General features: G+C 41.8%; 1 protein-coding gene across 1 annotated transcript in view; it reads right to left on the bottom strand.

The window, feature by feature from the left end:
* SPNS2 (SPNS lysolipid transporter 2, sphingosine-1-phosphate) overlaps positions 1-26,739 on the bottom strand; it is a 242,699-nt gene that overhangs the window by 12,973 nt on the left and 202,987 nt on the right. The window contains exons 10-11 of the mRNA XM_070735225.1: positions 24,192-24,290; positions 19,475-19,638 (exon numbers count right to left, since the gene is read on the bottom strand). Of these exons, the coding sequence (XP_070591326.1) occupies positions 19,475-19,638; positions 24,192-24,290 (263 nt within the window). The remainder of the gene's footprint in view (positions 1-19,474; positions 19,639-24,191; positions 24,291-26,739) is intronic.

The following is a 26,739-nucleotide window of genomic DNA, read 5'->3' as shown; positions in this document are numbered from 1 at the left end:
AGATCTCCCAAATTTGTTCCCGGAGATTTTCAAATGCTTTTGTTCTTCTGAAGGTAAGAGAACAGTTAGGCTTTTTGCTGCTTCCTTCCTAACAAGGAACGAGCTCCCAATCTCTTTTACTTGAGCAGCAAGAAACCCTTGAAATAATCTCCCTTTCTTTTTCTTTTGTAAATTAATGCCTACTCACATTTTGAAAGCCTCTTTGCATTCTCTCCGCATACTTCAGCTACCTGCAGAAATTCTCAGGATTTTTCCCCACCGCAAGTGACTAAATCTTATTCCACAATGATTGTGTGCTTTTATAATTAAGGATGTATCACAGCTGTTATTTTAACCTAGCCTAACGCTCCAAAATGAGTCATTAAGTACTATTTCATGGAACGCAGAAAAGGATCTCATTCAACACCAGGCAAGGTTCACCAAAGAACCCGGAGGCTGTGTTTGCCTTTACACGGACCTCTTCCGCCAGTTAAAGTGCTGGTTTTATCTGAACATTTTAGTCTATTTTAATAATACCGTGGTCTCATTATCCTTTTTTTTGCCCCCCCATCTTAATTTCTTAATAAAATTGTCAAAGGAATCATGCACATTTTTTAAAAAAAGTACCCCAAGGTTTCTCTATCCAGATATTTTACAACCAAGGAAAAAAATGGAAAACTTTATGGCACCAGACCAGATTATCTCAGGGACCGCCTCCTGCTGCACAAATCCCAGCGACCAGTTAGGTCCCACAGAGTGGGTCTTCTCCGGGTCCCGTCAACTAAACAATGTCGTTTGGCGGGACCCAGGGGAAGAGCCTTCTCTGTGGCGGCCCCGGCCCTCTGGAACCAACTCCCCCCAGAGATTAAAATTGCCCCCACCCTCCTTGCCTTTTGTAAGCTGCTTAAAACCCACCTCTGCCGCCAGGCATGGGGGAATTGAGATACTCTTTCCCCCTAGGCCTTTACAATTTTATGCATGGTATGTCTGTATGTATGTTTGGTTTTTTATAATAATAGGTTTTAACTGTTTTTAGTACTGGATTATTATTGTATGCTGTTTTGTTATTGCTGTTAGCCGCTCCGAATCTCCGGAGAGGGGCGGCATACAAATCCAATAAATAAATAAATAAACAAATAAAACGAAAATGAACATGTACACATGCACAAATAAAAGAGAATGGGAACAACTGAACAACTGGAGAACTGGAATTTCCTTGAACTTAGGATACTATCCTATGGGAACAACTTCAGTTTTAGAAGGCTTCACAGCAGTGATGGGCTGCCAAAAAATTTATTGCCACACTGTGGGCGTGGCTTATTTTCATGGGTGTGGCTTAAAGGTCATGTGACCAGATGGGAGTGGCTTACCAGCCAAGATAAGTTATCAAATAGGTGCTTGGACTTTTTTTCAGTTGATTAAGTCATATTATTTGAATAGCTACAAAAAGGACAAATGATAGACAGCATTATTTGTTGAGGAGCACAGTAACATTTTAAAGGTTTTGTACTGAATGCCCAAGGTTATTTATTTATTTATTTATTTATTGGATTTGTATGCCGCCCCTCTCCAGAGACTCAGGGCGGCTAACAGCAACAATAAAGCAGTGTACAATAGTAGTCTGATGTTAGAAACAATTAAAAACCCATTAATATAAAAAAAAACCAAACATACATACATACATACCATGCATAGAATTGTAAAGGCCTAGGGGGAAGAGGGTCTCAATTCCCCCATGCCTGACGGCAGAGGTGGGTTTTAAGCAGCTTACGAAAGGCAAGGAGGGTGGGGGCAATTCTAATCTTTGGGGGGAGTTGGTTCCAGAGGGCCGGGGCCGCCACAGAGAAGGCTCTTCCCCTGGGTCCCGCCAAGCGACATTCTTTAGTTGACGGGACCCGGAGCAGATCCACTCTGTGGGACCTAACTGGTCGCTGGGATTCGTGCAGCAGAAGGCGGTCCCTGAGATAATCTGGTCCGGTGCCATGAGGTTGGCCTTCTCCAGGTCCCATCTGCCAAACAATGCTGGTTGGTGGGGCCGTGGGAAAGGGCCTTTGCTGTGGCGGCTCCAATGCTTTGGAATCAACTGCTTCCAGAGATAAGCGTTATCCCCACCCTACCAATCTTCTGGAAAGCTGTTAAGACCTGGCTTTTCTGGCGGGATCATGAATGACTGAGAGTATGTATGGAGTTATGGATTATTCACATGTTTTTATGTTGTTTCTTATCCCTGTTGTTATTGTAACTTATATTTTTAAACTGTTTTAATTATTGTTATTTTGTAAGCCACCCAGAGTCCAATTGGACTTGAACGGCATATAAATTAAATCATTCATTCATTCATTCATTCATTCATTCATTCATTCATTCATTCAAATGGTAGCTGCTACATTCACTAACTATTTTTTAAATTCCTGAGATACAGCAGCAATACTTCCTGCAAGGGGCCTTCCAAGTTATATGGCTTAATTTGGTTATTGGGTTTTTGGCTAAGACATGCTCACTTAAAAACAAACAAACATGACCTAGCCAAAATTAAGATTAACCAAGCACAATAGGCTGCGGAAATAAACTAATTAGCCATGATTTTTCGGAAAAAAGGCATAGCTCTTTCTATGGACTCAACTCACTAGTTCCTTTTCTTAAGAATTATCATCACATTTCAATAGTTTCTGAAAAAGATAATAAGCCTTGTAAATACGGAGGTAGTCTTTGATTTACAACTATTCATTTAAGCAACCATTCAAAGCTACAATGGCATGAAAAAAGCAAGTGATTTATTTATGCCCATCGCTGCATCTCATGGTCATACCAATTTAGCACTTGGGAACTGGCCTATATTTACAATGGTAAATATAGCAGCATTGTAGCAAAAAAAATGGAATAAAGCATTAAATTGAATGTGATCCATGTAAAAACTGCCTTGCTTAGCAGTGGCAATTCTGGTCCCACTTGTGGTCATAAGTCGAGAAAACTATGGTATAAGTCAAAAACAGAGCCTCAGTGGCTCAGTGGTTAGAGTGCAGTACTGCAGGCTACTTCTGCTGACCGCCAGCTGCCTGCAATTTGGCAGTTCAAATCTCAGGAGGCTCAAGGTTGACTCAGACTTTCATCTTTCCCAGGTGGGTAAAATGAGGATCAAGATTGCTGGGGGCAATATGCTGATTCTTAAACAGCTTACAGAGAGCTGTAAAGCACTATAAAGCAGTATACAGTGTTCCCTCGATTTTAGCAGGGGATGCGTTCTGAGACTGCCCGCGAAAGTCGAATTTCCGCGAAGTAGAGATGCGGAAGTAAATACACTATTTTTGGCTATGAACAGTATCACAAGCCTTCCCTTAACACTGTAAACCCCTAAATTGCAATTTCCCATTCCCTTAACAACCATTTAGATTATTACTCACCATGTTTATTTATTAAAGTTTATTTTAAAAAATATTTATTAAAGGCAAACAAAAGTTTGCCGGTGACTTATGACGTCATCGGGCGGGAAAAACCGTGGTATAGGGAAAAAACCCGCGAAGTATTTTTTAATTAATATTTTTGAAAAACCGTGGTATAGACTTTTCGCGAAGTTCGAACCCACGAAAATCGAGGGAACGCTGTATAAGTCTAAGTGCTATTGCTAGTTACCTGTATTAACATTTGTATGCAAAATATGATTACATTTAAATAGATTTCATGTGCTCAAAAGTCAGGTAGAACAAATTCACTAGTCAACATTTAAGGAAGATACACGAATCCAATCAGACCATTTTATACATCTGTAATTTGTATGCAATCTGTTGCTGGTCCTTATTATTTGTTCCTCATCTTATTCTTCTCCATCCTTTTCCTGGGAGCTTCGTCTTCTTTCCCTACTCGCCCAAATTTGTTTTATTTCTCCTTGTCTTGGCTCTTTGTCCCACTACTGTCACCGAACTTCTGTTACAATTTTACTTATTTCCCTAATGTTTAATTTGGACCCTGAATCTGTTTTGCTTCGGTAATTTTAAGAGGGAGTAATTCAAGACTGCAGTCGTGTTGCGCTCTGGTTTCTCCTCCCGGAGAATCACAGGAGGACTAAAAACCATATTAAAAAAAGAGAAAGAAATCAACATTCGGTCCTGTCCTCCTCAGGCAACGGAGTTTCAAAGATAGTTAAACAACCCATCATTAAACATCTGGGTGCTGGAAGCAAAAGACCAAAACTTTCCTAAAGTTCCAATTGGAATCTGACAGCAAGGGGCTGAAACATAGAAACATAGGAGACTGACGGCAGAAAAAGACCTCATGGTCCATCTAGTCTGCCCTTATACTATTTCCTGTATTTTATCTTAGGATGGATACATGTTTATCCCAGGCATGTTTAAATTCAGTTACTGTGGATTTACCAACCATGTCTGCTGGAAGTTTGTTCCAAGGATCTACTACTCTTTCAGAAAAATAATACAGTGATACCTCGTCTTACAAACACCTCGTCATACAAACGTTTCGAGATACAAACCCGGGGTTTAAGATTTTTTTGCCTCTTCTTACAAACTATTTTCACCTTACAAACCCACCGCCACTGCTGGGATGCCCCACCTTCGGACTTCCGTTGCCAGCGAAGCGCCCGTTTTTGCGCTGCTGGGATTCCCCTGAGGCTCCCCTCCACGGGAAACCCCACCTCCAGACTTCCGTTGCCAGCAAAGCGCTTGTTTTTGCAATGCTGGGATTCCCCTGCTGGGATTTCCCTGCAGCATCACAAAAACACAGAAGTCCAAAGGTGGGGTTTCCTATGGAGAGGAACCTCAGGGGAATCCTAGCAGCGCAAAAACGGGCGCTTCGGCTGGCAAAAGGGGTGAATTTTGGACTTGCACGCATTAATCGCTTTTCCATTGATTCTTATGGGAAACATTGTTTCATCTTACAAACTTTTCACCTTAAGAACCTCGTCCCGGAACCAATTAAGTTTGTAAGACAAGGTATCACTGTATTTTCTCACGTTGCTTTTGATCTTTTCCCCAACTAACCTCAGATTGTGTCCCCCTGTTCTTGTGTTCACTTTCCTATTAAAAACACTTCTTTCCTGGACCTTATTTAACCCTTTAACATATTTAAATGTTTCGATCATGTCCCCCCTTTTCCTTCTGTCCTCCAGACTATACAGATTGAGTTCATTAAGTCTTTCCTGATACGTTTTATGCTTAAGACCTTCCACCATTCTTGTAGCCCGTCTTTGGACCCGTTCAATTTTGTCAATATCTTTTTGTAGGTGAGGTCTCCAGAACTGAACACAGTATTCCAAATGTAGTCTCACCAGCGCTCTATACAGCGGGATCACAATCTCCCTCTTCCTGCTTGTTATACCTCTAGCTATGCAGCCAAGCATCCTACTTGCTTTCCCTGCCGCCTGACTGCACTTAAGATACATCTATGTATATATCCACTCCTGGAACGCTGTACCGGTAGTGGAAATGCCGATGCGCACGCATGCACACATGCACAATGCGCCTCCGCATATCCCTGTGCAAAATTTGGCTTCTGAGCATGTGCAGCAAGTGAAATCGTGCACGAGAACAATTGCACGTGTGAGATTTCAGCAATTTGGGGGCATTTTTTGCTTCCGCGCATGCGTGGAAGCAAAGAAATCATCGAAAACGGCGGGGGATGCATTCCCATTCAATCAACTAGCTTACAATACATTCGTTGGCCAGGGGACAAGTGCTCTAGAGCAGTGATTTTCAACCTTTTTTGAGCCTTGGCACATTTTTTACATTTACAAAACCATGGGGCACATTGGGGGGGGGGGGGGCTAAAAAAAGTTTGGACAAAAAAATTCTCTCTCTTCCTCCCTTTCGCTCTATTTCTCTCTCCCTCTTTCTCTCCCTCTTTTTTCTCTCTCTCTCCATCCCTCTTTCTTTCTCTCTTCCTTCTTTCCTTTTTTTTGCTCTTTCTCTCTCCCTCCCTACTTTCCTGTGTGTCTTCCTCTCTCTCTCTCTCTCTCTCTCTTTCTCTCTCTCTCTTTCTCTCTCTTGCTTTCTTTCTCTCTTTCTCTCTCTCTTTCTCTCTTGCTTTCTTTCTCTTTCTTTCTCTTGTTTTCTTTCTCTCTCTGAGCTTCGCGGCACACCTGACCATGTCTCGCGGCACACTAGTGTGCCACGGCACACTGGTTGAAAAACACTGCTCTAGAGGCCCCAAGCCTGACGGCATAAATGAGTCTTCAGACTCCTATAGAAGAGGAGGAGGGTGGGGGCACTACGAATCTCTGGAGGGAGCTCATTCTAGAGGGCAGGGCCCCCCACAGAGAAGGCTCTTCCCTTATGTTCCGCCGGGCTCTCTGGTATGAGCCTCCCGAAAATTCAAGGGTACAAATTTCAGACACACACACGTTTGAAAATTCAAAACAATGTTCTTGATCACAAAATTCAAAATAAACTAAGCACTCTTTTTGTATTGCAAAGAGCACTCATCTCCAAAACAACCTGGTAATCTGTACAATCCCCTTAATCAGTCCTTAAGTACTTAGCTTGCAGCTGTGAAGAAACGTCACAGCTCTTCTACTTCCACGAAGTGAAACACACACACACACACACACACACACACACACACACTTTGCTTTGGTTTGTTTTCAAAGTCGTGAAAAATCAACAAACAAAGTCCGGAAACAGCAAGGCAGTCCTGAAGAACAACGCTCAGATAATCTTCCACAACGGACAAACCCACACGCTGCTATTTATATCAGCAGCACTAATTACTGGAGCCCCACCCAAACACAAGTGGCCTCTCTTATCTCCTGTAATATGTCCTCAATTGGTCTCTTCTACGCATAACTCTGCGCCTGCGTGGGTCCAAGACCTCCGCATCCGAATCAACTGAAGATAATGGAGATTGACTTCCTGGGCTGTGTGCCAAGCCCCCCTCTTCCAAGTCACTCCCACCTTCTTCTTCATCCGAGGAAACTGAACTACCTGACTCTGTCGGCAATAAAACAGGCCTATGACATGTTGAAGTTTCCCCTGCATCCACCTCCACATTCCCTGGGGCAGGAGCTAGGCCAGAGCCAACCACAACACCTTAGGTCCCACCAAGCGACATTGTCTAGTTGACAGGAAATGGAGAAGGCCGACTCTGTGGGACCTAACTGGTCGCTGGGACTCATGCAGCTGACCTCAACTTCCTAAATGTTTGTTTTATTCTGTGGGTGAAAAAATCAGCTATCTTTAAAAAGATGTCTTATGAGCAAATCAATAAAATAAAAGATTGTTATGAGTGCTGCATAATCTAGCTAAAAGTATGTCAGGAAGGCATTTTTAGCATTTATCAACAATTGATTTTAAATATGATTATAGGGTAGCAAGCAGCTATTAATAGGTATTATTTAATCTCAACAATCCCAGATTTATAAATAATAAGTCTTCTCATTTCCTGCTGGTTTAGGTCAGTGCATATATATATATAAATCTATGCCCAGATTTATTTCTTAGCAAATCCTGTGACTCCACCATGTCCCTTTCAGTGACATAGCATTATCTGAATGGCCTCATGCAACCCTTCAAAGGGTCACAAAGTTCAGTTGTAATCCAACATCCCTCACAGATTGTCTAATCCTGAACTAGTTGATAGATCGGATTTAGGGAGAGACCATGAGAGATATAAAGCGGTTAAAGGAGATACAGATCTACTGTTGTAGAACCACAAGAAACGTCAGCAGAAACTTCAGCCAAGAAAGTTCTTAATTAATGGAAAATGCACATTCCCAAATGGTCTTCTTGGAATGATCCCCAAGGCACCGCTGTCGTTCGCAAATCGTTACATCAGAAGCCATGGAACATCAGTCCAAGAGCCACAACATCAGCTGCAAAAGTAGAAACTGACAGGTTGATGCATGGAACTCACTACCTGACTCTGTAGTATCAACACCTAACCCCCAAAACTTTACTCTTAGACTTACCCAATTCCCAAGAGGTCAGAAAGGGGCGTGCATAAGTGCACCAGAATGCCTTCCATCCCCTGTCCTAATGTTTCTCTTTTACTAGTGTCACGTATATAAATATTATTATATCTTTGTATACCACCAATATGTACTTGACAAAATAAACAAATGAAAATAAATAAATAAATAGGAGCAAAACCACCCAGAGTCATGCTTTAGTCCCGTCGACTAAACAATGGGGGAACAGCCTTCTCTGCGGCGGCCCCGGCCCTCTGGAATAAACTCCCCCCAGAGATTAGAACTGCCCCCACCCTCCTTGTCTTTCGTAAATTGCTTAAGACCCACCTATACCGCCAGGCATGGAGGAATTGAAACATTTCCCCCAGGGTTATATAGTTTTATGTATGGTACGCTTGTGTTATATGGTTTTATATAATAGGTGTTTTAGATATCTCTTTTTAAATATTAGATTTGTTTACTGTATACTGTTTATTATTGTTGTGAGCCGCCCCGAGTCTTCGGAGAGGGGCGGCATACAAATCTAATAAATTATTATTATTCACCGTGAGATGGGTGGTACATAAAAACAATAACATATGCTTGCATAAATACATGCCTGCAATTTGCACATAGATAATATAATATAATATAAATACTAAATCTAGAAAATTTACAACTACGTCATCTCCGAACTGATTTAACTGTTGTTCATAAAATCATACATCACAATGTACTCCCTGTCAGTGACTACTTCACCTTTAACAACAACAACACAAGAGCACGTAATAGATACAAACGGAATGTACATCGCTCCAAACTTGACTGCAGAAAATATGATTTCAGCAATAGAGTGGTCACTGCCTGGAACTCATTACCTGACTCTGTTGCTGCTTCCCCCAACCCCAAAATCTTCAACCTTACATTATCTACAATTGACCTCTCCCCTTTTCTAAGAGGTCTGTAAGGGGCGTGCATAAGTGCACTTTTGTGCCTAATGTCCCTGTCCTACTGCCTTATTATCCTTTCTATTACTACATTCTACTTATGTTAATATGTAATACTATACTTGTTTGAAAAATAAATAAAATAAATAAAAAAATATAGATAATCCTCATTGGGTCCCAGCTATTTGCTGTGCAAAATTTAAATTGCACAAAAATAGGAAAGATCTTTCTCTGCCAGAAGTCTTGAAGAATGTTTGCTGGTCCCTAAACAGTCTGATCTGTTGTGAAGAAGCTCTTAAGTTCTGAAGGCAGCTAAGTGTGTGTAAAAAACAGCAACACCCCCCTCCCCGAGTTTGGAATCAAATGTAGATTGGTCACACAAAACAAACCAAAGAGTTTGGCCAGCGATGTTATTTAGCTGTATAATTTAGTCTGATATTTGAGCTTCTTTGGGACTGAGAGGTACGTGTGCGTCACTTCTGCATCCCGTAACCAAAGCTGCCAGGAATACTGCTCAGAAACCCTCTGTGCAGGCCAATATGTGATGGTAGAAGCATCCCACAAGGCAGCTGCCAACAGTCTGAATTAGACCACTGGGCTGGATTCTCAAATTCAAACCATTATCAAACGACCCTTTAGATCAATGTAAAAAGCCCTGTCCAAATTACTAACTACTTTGATGCTTCTAACTTCTTAATGCAAAAAGACTCTGTCTTCTCTTTCCTATTTACTTATTTTCTACTGCAAAAGGAAGGTTCCTTTACACATTTTTCAACTCTACATTTACTACAGAGACATATCGTATAATCGACTGAGAAAAATGCACAGCTCTTTTCTTTTAAAAAAACACCACTTGCACACAAAGAAGAGGGAAATAAACATACAAAGCAAAGACCAAATGAAACAAGACATATATATATACACATACATACATACATACATACGTACGTACGTACGTACGTACGTACGTATGTACATATGTACATACGTACATACATACATACGTAGATTGTTGTGAGTTCAAGTTTTTCCCCGTGTAATATTTTGAGTGTCTTTGCGATGTTTTGGCGAAATCACATTCGCCATCATCAGGCTGAAGTTATTGGCTTCGTGCTGCTTTGAATATGGTATATTCATATTCAAATTCCATATTCAAAACAGCATGAAGCCAATAACTTCAGCCTGATGATGGCGAATGTGATTTTGCCAAAACGTCGCAAAGACACTCAAAATATTACATGCGGAAAATCCCGAACTCACAATAATCTACATACATATACACGTGAAAATCTACGAAAACAAACACACACACACACACACACACACACGTTTTTTCTGTCAGAAAAGGCTGCAAGGCAAAGACTGCAAGTTCAAAACCCAGTAAGAGGATATGGCTAGCTGATGAGGCCAGAACAAGGCCGAAATAGATCTAGCCTAATCTCCCTTAATTTTAAATTCAGCAAAAACATGTGACATATATATATATATATATATATATATATATTATTCGACAAGAAAAACATGTAATCCTTCCCTGAGCTCAAGGGATTGGATACTGTAGCCTAGAGGTTAATTCTCTGCCTTACAAGGCCAAGGTTGCAAGTTCAAGTCCCAGTGAGGGTATGGCTAGCTGATGAGGCCAAAATAAGGCTGAAATAGATCTATCCTAGTCTCACTTAATTTTCAAATTCAGCAAAAACATGTGACATACATACATACATACATACATACATACATACAGACAGACAGACAGACAGACAGACATACATACATACATACATACATACATACATATATATATATATATTAATAAGGCCAAAATAGCGCTATCCTAGTAAAAACAGAAATAGCTCCCTTTTTAAATGTCAAAGGGATTTTCTGGTACACACAAGGCACAGGTTAAGTGCAATCCAATTGCTCACCCAATAACTGGGAAATTGAGTCCAATTCTAAAGTCCAGAGAGTCCACACACAATCTTGAACAGCACAAAAACCACGATCTTGATGAAACAATGAATCAGATAAACTGCCATGAGGCTAAAACACAAGGCTGCGCTTTTATTTGCAGCACTAATTACAGCAGCCCCACCCAACCACAGGTGGCCTCATTTTCTCTTGTAATAATCCTTCAGTTGTTGTCTCCTATGCATCACTCTACGCATGTGTGGATGTGTCATTAATTCTTGTTCAGAATCCAGGGATGATACAGATGATTGATCTCCTGGGCTGTCTGCCAAACTCTCCTCCTCCCTGTCACTCAGGCCTCCTTGGTCAGAGGAGACTTCGTCGGCAGATTCCACTGGGAGCAAAACAGGCCTGCGGCATGTGGATGTCTCCCCCAGCAGGAGCTGGGCCAGAGCTAACCACAACATATAGTATATAACATGTTTTTGCTTAATATTTTCAAGCTCACTATAAAGCAGAGGTGTCAAACTCAATTTCATTAAGGGCCACATCAGGGCTGTGGCTGACCTTGGACAGGGTACATTATATATATATATTAAATATTCAGCAAAAACATGTAATATATTTATTGAAGTTGGTGGGTCAGTATGAAAACAGATTGTTAGATTAGAAGCGCCGGGATCTAATCCAACGGGGTACCATTTGCACCCTTATGTTGTTAAAAATGAATTAACAGCCACCACAAACATGGGACTGCAGTTGTATCACTTCCTCAATAGGATTAAATAATTATAGAATTCACGCCTTTTACAAGTCATTTGTTTCAGAGCTGCCTCTGGTAAACAAGAAAGCCAGATTTTAGGGAAACGGTACTTGCTCACAGACATTCTTTTCTCATCCCTCTTCCTTCCTCTGTAGCTTAGCAGGTTTGCCAATTCTTCCTGTGTCTAATAATTTCCTTAATTTTGGGTCTTGCAGCCAAATTTACCATTTTTTAAAAAAGAAATCCTCTTTTGTTTATGTTTAAATCCCCAAAGGCTGGTAACCCTGCACTCCTTCCACGCCACAGAACTTGCAATATTTTGCAGACAGAGATTAAGTCATCCATACAGATAAACAAATAATTTAAAAACAGTTCATAAGATGCAGAAAGTGGTGGGACAGACAGTCTCAGGGACTGGGACGAGGGGTTTCATGCCTTGCAGTTAATGATGATGAAAATAATATCTTTAATACCATCAAGGATCAACTTCTACCCCATCCAAGACCTTTTGATAGTGAATACAGTGGTACCTCTACCTACGAACGCCTGTACTTATGAACCTTTCTAGATAAGAACCAGGTGTTCAAGATTTTTTTGCCCCTTCTCAAGAACCATTTCCCGCCTCCAAAACTGTAAAGGCACGGAGAAGCCTCCATACGGCCTCTTCTAGGAACCTCCTGGGAGGAAACAGGGCTAGAAAAGGCAGGGAGAAGCCTCCATGGGGCCTCTCTAGGAATCTCCTGGGAGGAAACAGGGCCAGAATTGGCAGGAAGAAGGCTCCATGGGGCCTCTCTAGGAATTTCCTGGGAGGAAACAGGGCCTCCACCCTTCCTGCAGTTTCCTCAATCGCACACATTATTTGCTTTTACTTTGATTCCTATGGGAAAAATTGCTTCTTCTTACAAACAATTCTACTTAAGAACCTGGTCATGGAATGAATTAAGTTTGTAAGTAGAGGTACCACTGTAAATGCTAATTTCAGGCTAAACATCTAGCTGACTATGTAACTACCGCCGCCACCACCACCACCACCACCAACAATAATAATAATAACAACAGCATTGCATTGAGTTTGCATTTCTATATTTTATTTTTATTAAACAACTCATGGAAGCTTGCATGGTATTGGGGGTAGGTGTGGAATCTCTCCAAATTCTACCATACAATCTACCCTCTTAGAGAAATTGGGCTGGGAGGAAAGGGCTGGTGTAAAACCACACTACAAATTTTGTAGTCAGTGGGGAACTTGGATATGAGTGTTTTCATTCCATCATTTAAACCACTATCCGACACCAGCTATCCAAGAGGGGTTTGGAGGGCCAATTTTTTAAAGATACCAAAATTGTACCTGGCTATACAAAAAGGGTATAGTGGCCTAGAGGTTACGATGCCTGGCTTGTTAACCCGAAGGTTGAGAGTTCAAGATCCAAGCATCATGTGATGAGGTGCGCTCCTGTCCTTATCCCAGTTCCTGCCAATTTAGCAATTTGAAAACAGGCAAACGCAAATACAGTGATACCTCGTCGTACAAACGCCTCGTCATACAAACTTTTCGAGATACAACCCTGGGGTTTAAGATTATTTTGCCTCTTCTTACAAAGTATTTTCACCTTACAAACCCACCACCGCCTCTGGGATACCCCGCCTCCGGACTTCCGTTGCCAGCAAAGCACCCGTTTTTGTGCTGCTGGGATTTCCCTGAGGCTCCCCTCCATGGGAAACCCCACCTCTGGACTTCCGTGTTTTTGTGATGCTGCAGGGGAATCCCAGCAGGGAAATCCCAGCAGCGCAAAAACAGGTGCCTCGCTGGCAACGGAAGTCCGGAGGTGGGGTTTCCCAGCAAGGGGAGCCTCAGTGAAATCACAGTATCACAAAAACACAGAGGTCCGGAGGTGAGGTTTAGAGGACTTTGGTGTTTTTGCGATGCTGCGATTTCACTGATGCTCCCTTCACTGGGAAACCCCACCTCTGGACTTCCGTTGCCAGCAAAACACTCATTTTTGCGATGCTGGGATTCCCCTGCTGGGATTCCCCTGCAGCATCGCAAAAACACAAGTCCAGAGGTGGGGTTTCCCATGGAGGGGAACCTCAGGGGAATCCCAGTAGTGCAAAAATGGACACTTCGGCTGGCAAAAGGGGTGAATTTTGGGCTTGCACGCATTAATCGCTTTTCCATTGATTCCTATGAGAAACATTGTTTCGTCTTACAAACTTTTCACCTTAAGAACCTCGTCCTGGAACCAATTAAGTTTGTAAGACAAGGTATCACTGTAAATAAATATGGTATTTTTCTGAGTATAAGATGCACCTTTTTCCTCCCTAAAAGAAGCTGAAATTTCAGGTGCGTCTTATACTCTGAATACAGCTTTTTTTTGAAGCTTTTTTCTCCAGCCCTAACTAGGTGCTAACAATCTTCCTAGCTCTTATCTTGCAGGTTCTTTCATTGTTACTTTTTGCGAAGAATGTTTTCCAAGCCCCAATGAGTTTTTTTCAAATAAGTTTCTTTCCAGCCCTAACCAGGTTCTAACGACGTTCCCAGCTCTTACTGGCTTGCAAGCTTTTTCACTGTAACTCTTTCCAAATAAGGATTGTTTTTAAAGCCCTAACCAGGGGATAAAATAATGTGCTGAAACTGACCAGTTAAGGATGCAAGCCAGACGAATATCTGGTAAGCAGATTATTTTCCCTATTTTCCTCCCCCCAAACTAAGGTGTGTCTTATACTCAGGTGCGTCTTGTACAGTACAGTAGATATCACTTTAGTTTGAAGGTGTCAGTGTTCCATGCATCATATAATCCTCCTGGCCAAATGACAATGGAAGCATCTTTGGACCATGCTGGCTCCCTTGCCTAGGAAATGAACAGGAGCACTGGCCCCTAAAGTTAGAATAGTTTATATGCCGCCCCGAGTCTGTGGAGAGGGGCGGCATATAAATCCAATAAATCTAATCTAATCTAGAAACCACTGGACAGGGAGAACCTTTTTATATACAGTGATACCTTGTCTTACAAACTTAATTGGTTCTGGGACGAGGTTCTTAAGGTGAAAGGTTTGTAAGACGAAACAATGTTTCCCATAGGAATCAATGGAAAAGCGATTAATGCGTGCAAGCCCAAAATTCACCCCTTTTGCCAGCCGAAGCGCCCGTTTTTGCTCTGCTGGGATTCCCCTGAGGCTCCCCTCCATGGGAAACCCCACCTCCGGACTTCTGTGTTTTTGCGATGCTGCAGGGGAATCCCAGCATCGCAAAAACGAGCGCTTCGCTGGCAACGGAAGTCCAGAGGTGGGGTTTCCTAGCAAAGGGATCATCAGTGAAATCACAGCATCGCAAAAACACCAAAGTCCTCGAAACCCCACCTCCAGACCTCTGTGTTTTTGCGATGCTGTGATTTCACTGAGACTCCACTCACTGGGAAACCTCACCTCCGGACTTCCGTTGCCAGCGAAGCGCCCGTTTTTGCACTGCTGGCATTCCCCTGCTGGGATTTCCCTGCAGCATCACAAAAACATGGAAGTCCAGAGGTGGGGTTTCCCATGGAGGGGAGCCTCAGGGGAATCCCAGCAGCGCAAAAATGGGTGCTTCGCTGGCAACGGAAGTCTGGAGGCGGGGCATCCCAGCGGCGGTGGTGGGTTTGTAAAGTGAAAATAGTTTGTAAGAAGAGGCAAAAAAATCTTAAACCCCGGGTTTGTATCTCGAAAAGTTTGTATGACGAGGGGTTTATAAGACAAGGTATCACTGTACTCTATATTTTTCAAACCTGGCAATTTTAACATGTATGGATTTTAATTCCCACAATTCCTCAATCAGCATGCGGGCTGAAGAATTGTGGGAGTTAAAGTCCACACATCTTAAAGTTGCCAACTTTGAAAAACACTGCACAATGTTGAACAAGGAGCTGGACTAAATGATCTCCGAGATATTTTGTAAGCCTAGAAATCGATAGAGAAAATACACTGCAGCACTGTATCCACAGTTAAAATTCATGGAAGTCTCCTTTACCACACCACCACCAACATTGCTAGTCCTCATCGTGTCATATATCGTACAAATTAGCATTTCAGAGGTTGTGGGTAGGGTGAGGATTTACCATAATGCATCACTGCTGGCTTAGCAAAAGTAGAATATGCAAAACTGTTGCACAATTTTTTTTGCCATTTAAACCCAGAATCTAGTTTTCCTTTGTGCAGAATTCTATTATCTTTCATGTACAGGGCTTGGATGACAGTATAAGACGAGGAAGTTTGATCATCAGCTAGGCTAAGCCACAGAGGAACTGGGATGAGTTATACTTCAAAATTCATAATAGGCTTTAAGAAAAATGTAAGAATCAAAATCCAAACATTTTACATAACATAAGAGCTGCCCCACAAACATGCTGGCAGAGCCACATGTATTTAAAACATCTGCCCACAAAACCAAAACAAGTCAAAACAAAGTAGCTTAATCCAGAATTATTTTCTCCCTGATGAAGCCAATTCAGTGTTGCATTTCTGAGTTTTCTTTTGGAATCAGATAAACATACACGCACACGCACACACATACGCATCGTAAATACACATACTCCAAATAGATAGCAGGTTGTCTATACTGGCAAGTATTTTTTTTAAAATTAATCAGATTTATATGCCGCCCCTATCCGTAGACTCGGGGCGGCTAACAGCAATAATAATACAATGTAAACAAATCTAATATTTAAGTTAATTTAAAAAACCCCAATTTAAGAAACCAATCATACATACTGACATACCATGCATAAATTTTATAAGCCTAGGGGGAAGGAAAAGTCTCAATTCCCCCATGCCTGATGACAGAGAATGGCCAGTGTTGTGCCTATCCACAAGAAGGGCAGTAGAGAAGAAGCTGGTAACTACAGGCCAGTTAGCTTGACATCAGTTGTAGTTAAAATGATGGAGACTCTACTCAAAAAGAGGATAAATCAGCATCTAAAAAACAATAACTTATTGGACCCAAATCAGCATGGCTTTACTGAAGGCAAATCGTGTCAGACTAATCTCATTGAGTTCTTTGACTATGTCACAAAGGTGTTGGATCAAGGTGGTGCCGTGGATATTGCCTATCTGGACTTCAGCAAAGCCTTTGATACGGTTCCACATAAAGAGCTGATAGATAAATTAGTGAAGATTGGACTTAATCCCTGGATAGTTCAGTGGATTTCAAGCTGGCTGAAGCATAGACATCAGAGAGTTATTGTTAATGGCGAGTATTCTGAGCAGAGACAGGTTACAAGCGGTGTGCCACAAGGGTCTGTTCTGGGTCCTATTCTTTTTAATATGTTTGTGAGTGACATAGGGGAAGGTTTGGTAGGGAAGGTTTGCCTATTTGCCGATGACTCTAAAGTGTGCAATAGGGTTGATATTCCTGGAGGGGTCTGTAATATGGTAAATGATTTAGCGTTACTAGATAAATGGTCAAAGCAATGGAAACTGCAGTTTAATGTTTCCAAATGTAAAATAATGCACTTGGGGAAAAGAAATCCTCAATCTGAGTATTGCATTGGCAGTTCTGTATTAGCAAAAACTTCAGAAGAGAAGGATTTAGGGGTAGTGATTTCTGACAGTCTCAAAATGGGTGAACAGTGCAGTCAGGCGGTAGGGAAAGCAAGTAGGATGCTTGGCTGCATAGCTAGAGGTATAACAAGCAGGAAGAGGGAGATTGTGATCCCCTTATATAGAGCGCTGGTGAGACCACATTTGGATACTGTGTTCAGTTCTGGAGACCTCACCTACAAAAAGATATTGACAAAATTGAACGGGTCCAAAGACGGGCTACAAAAATGGTGGAAGGTCTTAAGTATAAAACGTATCAGGAAAGACTTAATGAACTCAATCTGTATAGTCTGGAAGACAGAAGGAAAAGGGGGGACATGATCGAAACATTTAAATATGTTAAAGGGTTAAATAGGGTTCAGGAGGGAAGTGTTTTTAATAGGAAAGTGAACACAAGAACAAGGGGACACAATCTGAAGTTAGTTGGGGGAAAGATCAAAGGCAACATGAGAAAATATTATTTTACTGAAAGAGTAGTAGATCCTTGGAACAAACTTCCAGCAGACGTGGTTGGTAAATCCACAGTAACCGAATTTAAACATGCCTGGGATAAACATATATCCATTGTAAGATAAAATACAGGAAATAGTATAAGGGCAGACTAGATGGACCATGAGGTCTTTTTCTGCCGTCAGTCTTCTATGTTTCTATGTTTCTATGACAGAGGTGGGTTTTAAGGAGCTTACGAAAGGCAAGGAGGGTGGGGGCAACTCTGATATCTGGGGGGAGTTGGTTCCAAAGGGTCGGGGCCACCACAGAGAAGGCTCTTCCCCTGGGTCCCGCCAAACGACATTGTTTAGTTGATGGGACCTGGTGAAGGCCAACTCTGTGAGACCTAACTGGTCGCTGGGATTCGTGCGGCAGAAGGCGGTCCCGGAGATATTCTGGTCCGGTGCCATGAAGGGCTTTATAGGTCAAAACCAACACTTTGAATTGTGACCGGAAACTGATCGGCAACCAATGCAGATTGCGGAGTGTTGGTGTAACATGGGTGTATTTAGGAAAGCCCATGATAGCTCTCGCAGCTGCATTCTTCACGATCTGAAGTTTCCGAACATTCTTCAAAGGTAGCCCCATGTAGAGAGCATTACAGTAATCGAGCCTCGAGGTGATGATATAATGAAACTTTCCAAAAGAAACAAAAACCCATACCCTGTTCCCCCGAAAATAAGTCACCCCTGAAAGTAAGACATAGGAGAGGTTTCGTAGAATTGCCTAATATAAGGCATCCCCCGAAAGTAAGACGTAGGAGATGATATTGACTAATAGTTGGGAGATAGGTGTTGCCCAGTATATAATAAATATGAATTCTTCTTCATTGAAAAAAAACAAGACATCCCCTGAAAATAAGACGTAGCACATCTTTGGGAGCAAAAATTAATATAAGACGTTGTCTTATTTTCGGGGAAACAGGGTACACATGTGAACTAATCCCAAAAGTCTCTTGGGCCTGTCATGTGTAGCATCTTCTGAGTTACTGTCAATCATAAGATGATTAAAATCCATGCTGAAAAACATGAGCCCAGATTTGTGTCTCTTTTAACCAGCTACTGGAAAGCCTCAGGAAGAAGAGCCTTTAAAGGCAGTATCTCTACAGCCAAGAATTGGATATATAGTCTAGCAAACAGAAAATGAATCGGTAGCACTCAACTGATTACCATGATCGACTGGTCTCAAATCACCCAACCATCTTGAAACAGCAATGACAATAGCATCATGCTGTTGTTGCAACTCAAACCATACCCTTTGCATTGTGACATTGCATGCATGTTCAAAGAGGGCAGAATTTGTGGTATAGCATTATCGTTGTTACTATTCATTTTTCCTGAACGCAATCACTCTGCTAAACAAATAATTCCCTCAACACTGTCAAACTATTTACTAAGTCTGCACTACTATTACTACTAGTTTTTTCCATCATTCCTATCATCCATCTCCCCCTTATGACTGTAACTTGTTGCTTGTATCCTTAAGATTTTTATTAATATTGATTGTTTCTTTATTGCTTATTTGACCCTTATGACAATAAACTAAGTGTTGTACCTCATGATTCTTGACAAATGTATTTTTTCTTTTGTGTACCACAAAAGCATTTGCACTAAATGTGTATCTTATCACACTTGTGTATCTTATCACACTTGGCCAATAAAGAATTCTATTCTATTCTATTCTATTCTATTCTGTTCTATTCTATTCTAATCTAATCGCTGGAGTCTCCAAGCACACAATCTCGCACTCTCAACTTCTTGAATCGGAGTTCAAGCTTAGGCTGACGCTGTTCATATTGGAAGTGCGCCCATTGTTTTTCTCATTGGTTAAATTGGATACCAGTGCCAAAATGGCAAATGAAAATGCCCTTCTTTAAAAATATAACACGATTTAAAAATATTTCCTTTTCCCACACCACTGAGAGGTACTCACTGTTGCTCGGCTTTGGCCCTGTCGCTTAGGAAGAAGAGGGCCGTGGCCAGGAAAAACATCCCCCCGAGGACCACAACGAAAGGGCACAGCATCAGCGCATAGCCTAAACTGAGGAATTCCCAGAGTGGCGACTCCTTTGTGCTCTGCCGTATCACATCAGAGATCTAGAAGGGAAAAGTAGGGGGCGGAGGGGGTGGAAAGAGAAGGAAAAGACAGAGATAAGCCTATTTATGGACGTTCCCAACATAGTTTATTTGAAATGGGATGGGGGAAACCAACAGCTTCCTTGCCAAGATTTGCTAGACTTGCTCAGTTTTGCACAGAAAAACAAATCCTGGTATTCTCACAGTTAGCTGGCTGGTTCCTCCCATAGACGTTAGGCAGGATTTCCTGTTGTGATTTTTTTTTCTTCTCATTGGCATAAATCTCTCCACAAGTGGCTGTAACCTCCAGACTAGATCCCCCAAGGATAAGAGGGTGGTGGGAACCCTTGTTCAAAGACAAACACCCGTTTTTCCCAGGTGGAAAAATTCTGGTTGCCAACTTTGCCACCTTCTATTGGGGTGGGTTCCTTTTACCTTTTGCTACCGGTGCGCATTACACATCCCCATGTGCGATTTTACTTCTGTGCATGCTCAGAGAGGGTTTTCAGCCAAACAAATGGCCGAAAATTAGGGGGAAATATGGCAATGCGCACGGACTGGAACAGACAAAAACGGAGCCGTTGCACCAAAATAACATTATCAGCGGGCCACTACTGGAGTGCCTGGACTGGACCGGGAGAAACCCACCCCTCCCTTTTATTTAAAAATCTGAAGGGGGCGTGATGGTTCAATGGTTAAAGACACTGAGCTTGTTAGCTGGAAAGCTGAAAGCCTGGCTTCCAGTCTCCAGAACTGCACTATCTATCTATCTATCTATCTATCTATCTATCTATCTATCTATCTATCTATCTATCTAACTATCTATTGAATTTGTATGCCGCCCCTCTCCGAAGACTCGGGGCGGCTAACAGCAATCATATAACAGCGTACAATAATAATCCAATACTAAAAACGATTAATAAAACCCATTAATATAAAAAACCAAACATACATACAGACATACCATGCATAAAATTGTAAAGGCCTAGGGGGAAAGGGAATATCAATTCCCCCATGCCTGGTGGCAGAGGTGGGTTTTAAGTAGCTTACGAAAGGCAAGGAGGGTGGGGGCAATTTTAATCTCTGGGGGGGAGTTGGTTCCAGAGGGCCGGGGCCGCCACAGAGAAGGCTCTTCCCCTGGGTCCCGCCAAGCAGCATTGTTTAGTTGACGGGACCCAGAGAAGACCCACTCTGTGGGACCTATCTGGTCGCTGGGATTCGTGCAATGGGGCGAGCTCCCATTCCTTGCCTCAGCTCCTGCCCACCTGGCAATTTGAAAGCATGCAAATGCGAGTAGATAAATAGGTACCACTTTGGTGGGAAGATAACAGCTTTCCATGTATGTTTGACACAGAGCCATGCTGGCCACACACATGACCATGGAAAATATCTTCAGATGTTTTAGATGTTGAGATATTGGCTTCCTGGCCAAACAGAAACGACCACTGTGCCTAGCGTAGGACACGACTGGACAGGGAAATCTTTACCTTAGGATCTATCAACCAAGGGAGACTTCTCCACCTGCAACGTGGTAGAGCTGACATTGTTCAGTGTTAAAGGAATCCATTACCTGATGCTGATGTTCAACATCTAAGGCTCAACTCAACTCAACTGATGTTCAACATCTATGGCTCAACTTAAATTCATGGCATCGGACTGGAATACCTCCGGGACCGCCTTCTGCCGCATGAATCCCAGCGACCGGTTAGGTCCCACAGAGTTGGCCTTCTCCGTGTCCCGTCGACTAAACAATGTCGTTTGGCGGGACCCAGGAGAAGAGCCTTCTCTGTGGCGGCCCCGACCCTCTAGAACCAGCTCCCCCCGGAGATTAGAACTGCTCCCACCCTCCTTGCCTTTCATAAAGTTGTTAAGACCCATCTCTGCCATCAGGCATGGGGGAACTGAGACATCTCCCCCGGACCTATACAGTTTATACATGGTATGTTTGTGTGTATGTTTGCTTTTAATAATGGGGTTGTTAGCGGTTTTTAAATTATTAGATTTGTTCTTACATTGTTCTTGTTATTGTTGTGAGCCACCCCGAGTCTACGGAGAGGGGCGGCATACCAATCTAATAAATAATAATAATAATAATAATAATAATAATAATAATAATAATTTACTGGGCAATCCCTTTGTACACAGAGCCTTCATTTAGACCTGGGTGGAAGTTACATTGGAACATCCATTTTGCTTGAGATCCTAACTAGGCAAATTCCAGATAGAGTTGGGAAAATCCCAGATCGTAGTAGAAAATCTGGGCTAGATGTCTAAATAATTTCAGGCAATAAGCATACATTTATTTTAATGATTGGAAGAACTAAGGGAAACAATATGCTCCGTGGCCCCAATTTAGCACTGCATTTGGTATGTGGGCGTATGCATGTGTTTGTTTTTTAGGAGTAATCTGACTAATAGTGTAAATTAAAACCAGTAGGATGTTAACATAGAGGAGTCCTGCTGCACGAATCCCAGCGACCAGTTAGGTCCCACAGAGTGGGTCTTCTCCGGGTCCCGTCAACTAAACAATGCCGCTTGGCGGGACCCAGGGGAAGAGCCTTCTCTGTGGCGGCCCCGGCCCTCTGGAACCAACTCCCCCCAGAGATTAGAATTGCCCCCACCCTCCTTGCCTTTCTTAACCTACTTAAAACCCACCTCTGCCGCCAGGCATGGGGGAATTGAGATACTCTTTCCCCCTAGGCCTTTACAATTTTATGCATGGTATGTCTGTATGTATGTTTGGTTTTTATAATAATGGGTATTTAATTGTTTTTAGTATTGGATTATTATTATATGCTATCTTATTATTGCTGTTAGCTGCCCCGAGTCTTTGGAGAGGGGCGGCATACAAATCCAATAAATAAATAAATAAAAATAAGTCCTCTAAGACAGTAACTACTGTAGCTCCCTCTTGAAGTGGTAAGTAGTGATGTCAGTTACTCTTCCATCTCATTTCCCTAATGCAAGAGAGGAAGGTGGTTATCTGTGTTAGGAAGATTATATTAAAGAATACCTTACCCATCTCTTATCATTTTGGGGAAGTTTTCTAATTATCTGCAAATGGCAGCATTTTGTCTGGGTTAGCACCATGATTTGGAACATTCCTCACTTCCCAAAAAACATATTTTCTGTAGCATCAAGGATTGTGGGGATAATAGGAGCAGAAAGGAGTATGCAGGAAAGTTTAAAATAAATTATTTTAAATTCAAAATCACAATAGAAATTAGGAAGGCATCTTAAACTCATGCCCTCATCACCTCGAGGCTCGAGTACTGTAATGCTCTCTACATGGGGCTACCTTTGAAAAGCATTCGGAAACTTCAGATCGTGCAGAATGCAGCTGCGAGAGCAATCATGGGCTTTCCCAAATATGCCCATGTTACACCAACACTCCGCAGTCTGCATTGGTTGCCGATCAGTTTCCGGTCACAATTCAAAGTGTTGGTTATGACCTATAAAGTCCTTCATGGCACCGGACCAGATTATCTCCGGGACCGCCTTCTGCTGCACGAATCCCAGCGACTAGTTAGGTCCCACAGAGTGGGCCTTCTCCGGGTCCTGTCAACTAAACAATGTCTACGAAGAGGGGCGGCATACAAATCTAATAAATAAATAAAATAAATTTATTATTATTATTATTATTATTATTATTATTATTATTATTATTATTATTATTTATTAGATTTGTATGCTGCCCCTCTCCGTAGACTACCGGTTCTCCAGAATCTGTCAGAACCTGCTGGATTTCACTCCTGGCCTAGATTCTAAAAGATAATTTCATTTCATTTCATTTCATTTCAGTTATTAATTTTATCTATCTATCTATCTATCTATCTATCTATCTATCTATCTATCTATCTATCTATCTATCTATCTATCTATCTATCTATCTATTTAGATTTGTATGCCGGCCCTCTCAGTAGACTCGGGGCGGCTCACAACAACAATAAAACAATTCAAGAGAAATCTAATAATTTAAAAACATTAAAAAAAAACCATTATTAAAACAGACATACACACAAACATACCATATATGAATTGTATAGGCCCGGGGGAGATGTCTCAATTCTCCCATGCCTGATGGCAGAGGTGGGTTTTAAACAGTTTACGAAAGGCAAGGAGGGTGGGGGCAGTTCTAATCTCAGGGGGGAGGTGGTTCCAGAGGGTCAGGGCTGCCACAGAGAAGGCTCTTCCCCTGGGACCCGCCAAGCGACATTGTTTATACGTCGGGACCCGGAGAAGGCCAACTCTGTGGGACCTAATCGGTCGCTGGGATTCGTGAGGCAGAAGGCGGTGCTAGAGATGCATTCACACCACACGCTATGTTGAGTTAGTGCAACTTGGCTAAAGATTTTTATGGGATTTATGGACTTATAAAAAACCTGACTGGCTTAGCTTATATCCCAAATGTTTGTATGAACTCAGAACATGGATTCATTCAATTCCCAGATTAAAAGCATTAAATGCAATCACAAAGCCTGTGTGATGCGTGCAGAGCAAGGGGGAATTGTCATTCTCAGAACAGAAACCCAACTCCTTATCCTATTCCCCAGGTGTGCCAAGGCTCTACTTACAAATCCAACCAGGTAGGGACTTCCAGCATCTCCCAAAAGATGTGAAGTGAAGCTCTGCAAAGCTACGGCTGTCGCTCGGCGGGTAGGAATAACCACATACTAAAACGGGATGCAGAAAGCAGGGAGGGAGATAAAAAGATTAAAACATGACAGCATTGAATCATGTTGAATGAATTTTCTTTTAGCAATAGCGACAGTTTTTTGTTTTATATTCTTGCCCACCGTACTTTACAGCATGCTCTAAGTAGTTTACAATTTAGAAACATAGAAACATAGAAGACTGATGGCAGAAAAAGACCTCATGGTCCATCTATCTGCCCTTATACTATTTCCTGTATTGTACTTTAGGATGGATATATTATTTATTTATTTATTTATTTATTTATTATTTTTTATTATTTATTTATTTATTTATTTATTTGTTTGTTTGTTTATTTATTTGTTTATTTATTTATTTATTTGGTGTGTGTATATATATATATGGTACAGAGCTGGAAGGGACCTGATCTGATAGCTCAAACTGCTAGTTCTCTGCTTTACAAGGCAGAGTTCACCATATACACATAGTAAAATACATGATGAAGGTTATAGGGGAGATACTCATAGTAAAATATACCTAAGAAAGAATAGAAAAGAAGATATAGTAATAGAACATATCAATGAAAGAATAGAAGAAGAGATATAGGAATAGAAGAAAGGTATAGGAGATATAGGAGCGCAATAGGACAGGGGACGGAAGGCACTCTAGTGCACTTGTACTCGCCCCTTACCGAACCTCTTAGGAATCTGGATAGGTCAACCGTGGATAATCTAAGGGTAAAGTGTTGGGGGTTTGGGGATGACACTATGGAGTCCAGTAATGAGATCCACGCTTCGACAACTCGGTTACTGAAGTCATATTTTTTACAGTCAAGTTTGGAGCGGTTAATATTAAGTTTAAATCTGTTGTGTGCTCTTGTGTTGTTGTGGTTGAAGCTGAAGTAGTCGCCGACAGGCAGGACGTTGCAGCATATGATCTTGTGGGCAATACTTAGATCATGTTTAAGGCGTCTTAGTTCTATGTTTATCCCAGGCATGTTTAAATTCAGTTACTGTGGATTTACCAACCACGTCTGCTGCTTTTAATTTCAGCATTATTTGCATATTGCCACCAGCAATCTGGGTCGTCATTTTACCAAACCTGGAAGGATTGGAGGCCGAGTCTACCCTGAGCCTTGTCAGGATCGAACACCTGACTGTAATTGTTGCCTACGATACTGCAGTTATTTATTTTATTTATTTAATTAGATTTCTATGCCGCCCTTCTCAACTGACTTAGGGCGGCTTACAAGAGAATAAATAAAAGTAGTAGTAGTAGTAGTAGTAGTAGTAGTAATAATAATAATAATAATAATAATAATAAATTTATTGTCATTGTCAAAACAACGAATTGTCATTGGCAACGAAAGTCATGTGACACCCAGAGACCAGTCCCACCATACATAAAATCAGAATAGGTAAATTTAAAAATAGAATAAAAAATAGAATAAAAAATAGAATAAAAAATAGAATAAAAAATAGAATAAAAAATAGAATAAAAAATAGAATAAAAAATAGAATAAAATGTCCCCCCCAGTACAAATTCCCCACCCTGAACCACTCAACCATCTACATGACAAACCGAGTAATATTGTCCAAAGTACAGAATATGTAAGAAATCTAATATTAAAATTAAAAGAAGAAGAAACATTTAGTGAAAAAGTAGTTCCTGCCCAAATTTGCCGATGTAGTCAGTTACAAAAAATAGACTGGCATTTTGAAGAATAAAATAAAGCTGAAACCAACTATGGGAGTTGTCCAGATTTTGCTGCCCAAAGGACAGATATGGTTGCTTGGCCAAACAAACTTCCTAAATAGAGGCCTGGAGAAAACTCTGGTTTTCCAATGATGTCCTCTTCCCACCACAGAGAGCAAGCAAGACTATTCATAGCACTGCCGAAGGCATCTCTAAACCATTGTTGTTTTTGATGCCCACATCCTATGGAAATGGCCAATGGCAAAGGCCATTTAAGAAGAATGTCTATAAATTTTAGGACCAATATTGAAATCCAGAGGAATGAGAAGGGAAGGCAGCCAAGGGATCTCCAGTATTACTATGAAGAGGTGAGGGTGAATGGTGACAAAACAATATGCCCATGTTACACCAACACTCCGCAGTCTGTATTGGTTGCCGATCAGTTTCTGGTCAACAATTCAAAGTGTTGGTTATGACCTATAAAGCCCTTCATGGCACTGGACCAGATTATCTCAGGGACCGCCTTCTGCTGCACGAATCCCAGCGACCAATTAGGTCCCACAGAGTGGGCCTTCTCCGGGTCCCGTCAACTAAGCAATGTCGTTTGGTGGGACCCAGGGGAAGAGCCTTCTCTGTGGCGGCCCCAGCCCTTTGGAACCAGCTCCCCCCGGAGATTAGAATTGCCCCCACCCTCCTTGCCTTTCGTAAGCTCCTTAAAACCCACCTCTGCCGTCAGGCATGGGGGAACTGAGATATTCTTTCCCCCTAGGCCTT

This window comes from Erythrolamprus reginae, chromosome 1, assembly GCF_031021105.1.
Source record: "Erythrolamprus reginae isolate rEryReg1 chromosome 1, rEryReg1.hap1, whole genome shotgun sequence".
NCBI classification, from domain to species: domain Eukaryota; kingdom Metazoa; phylum Chordata; class Lepidosauria; order Squamata; family Dipsadidae; genus Erythrolamprus; species Erythrolamprus reginae.
This window is presented reverse-complemented; position numbering and strand designations above follow the sequence as displayed.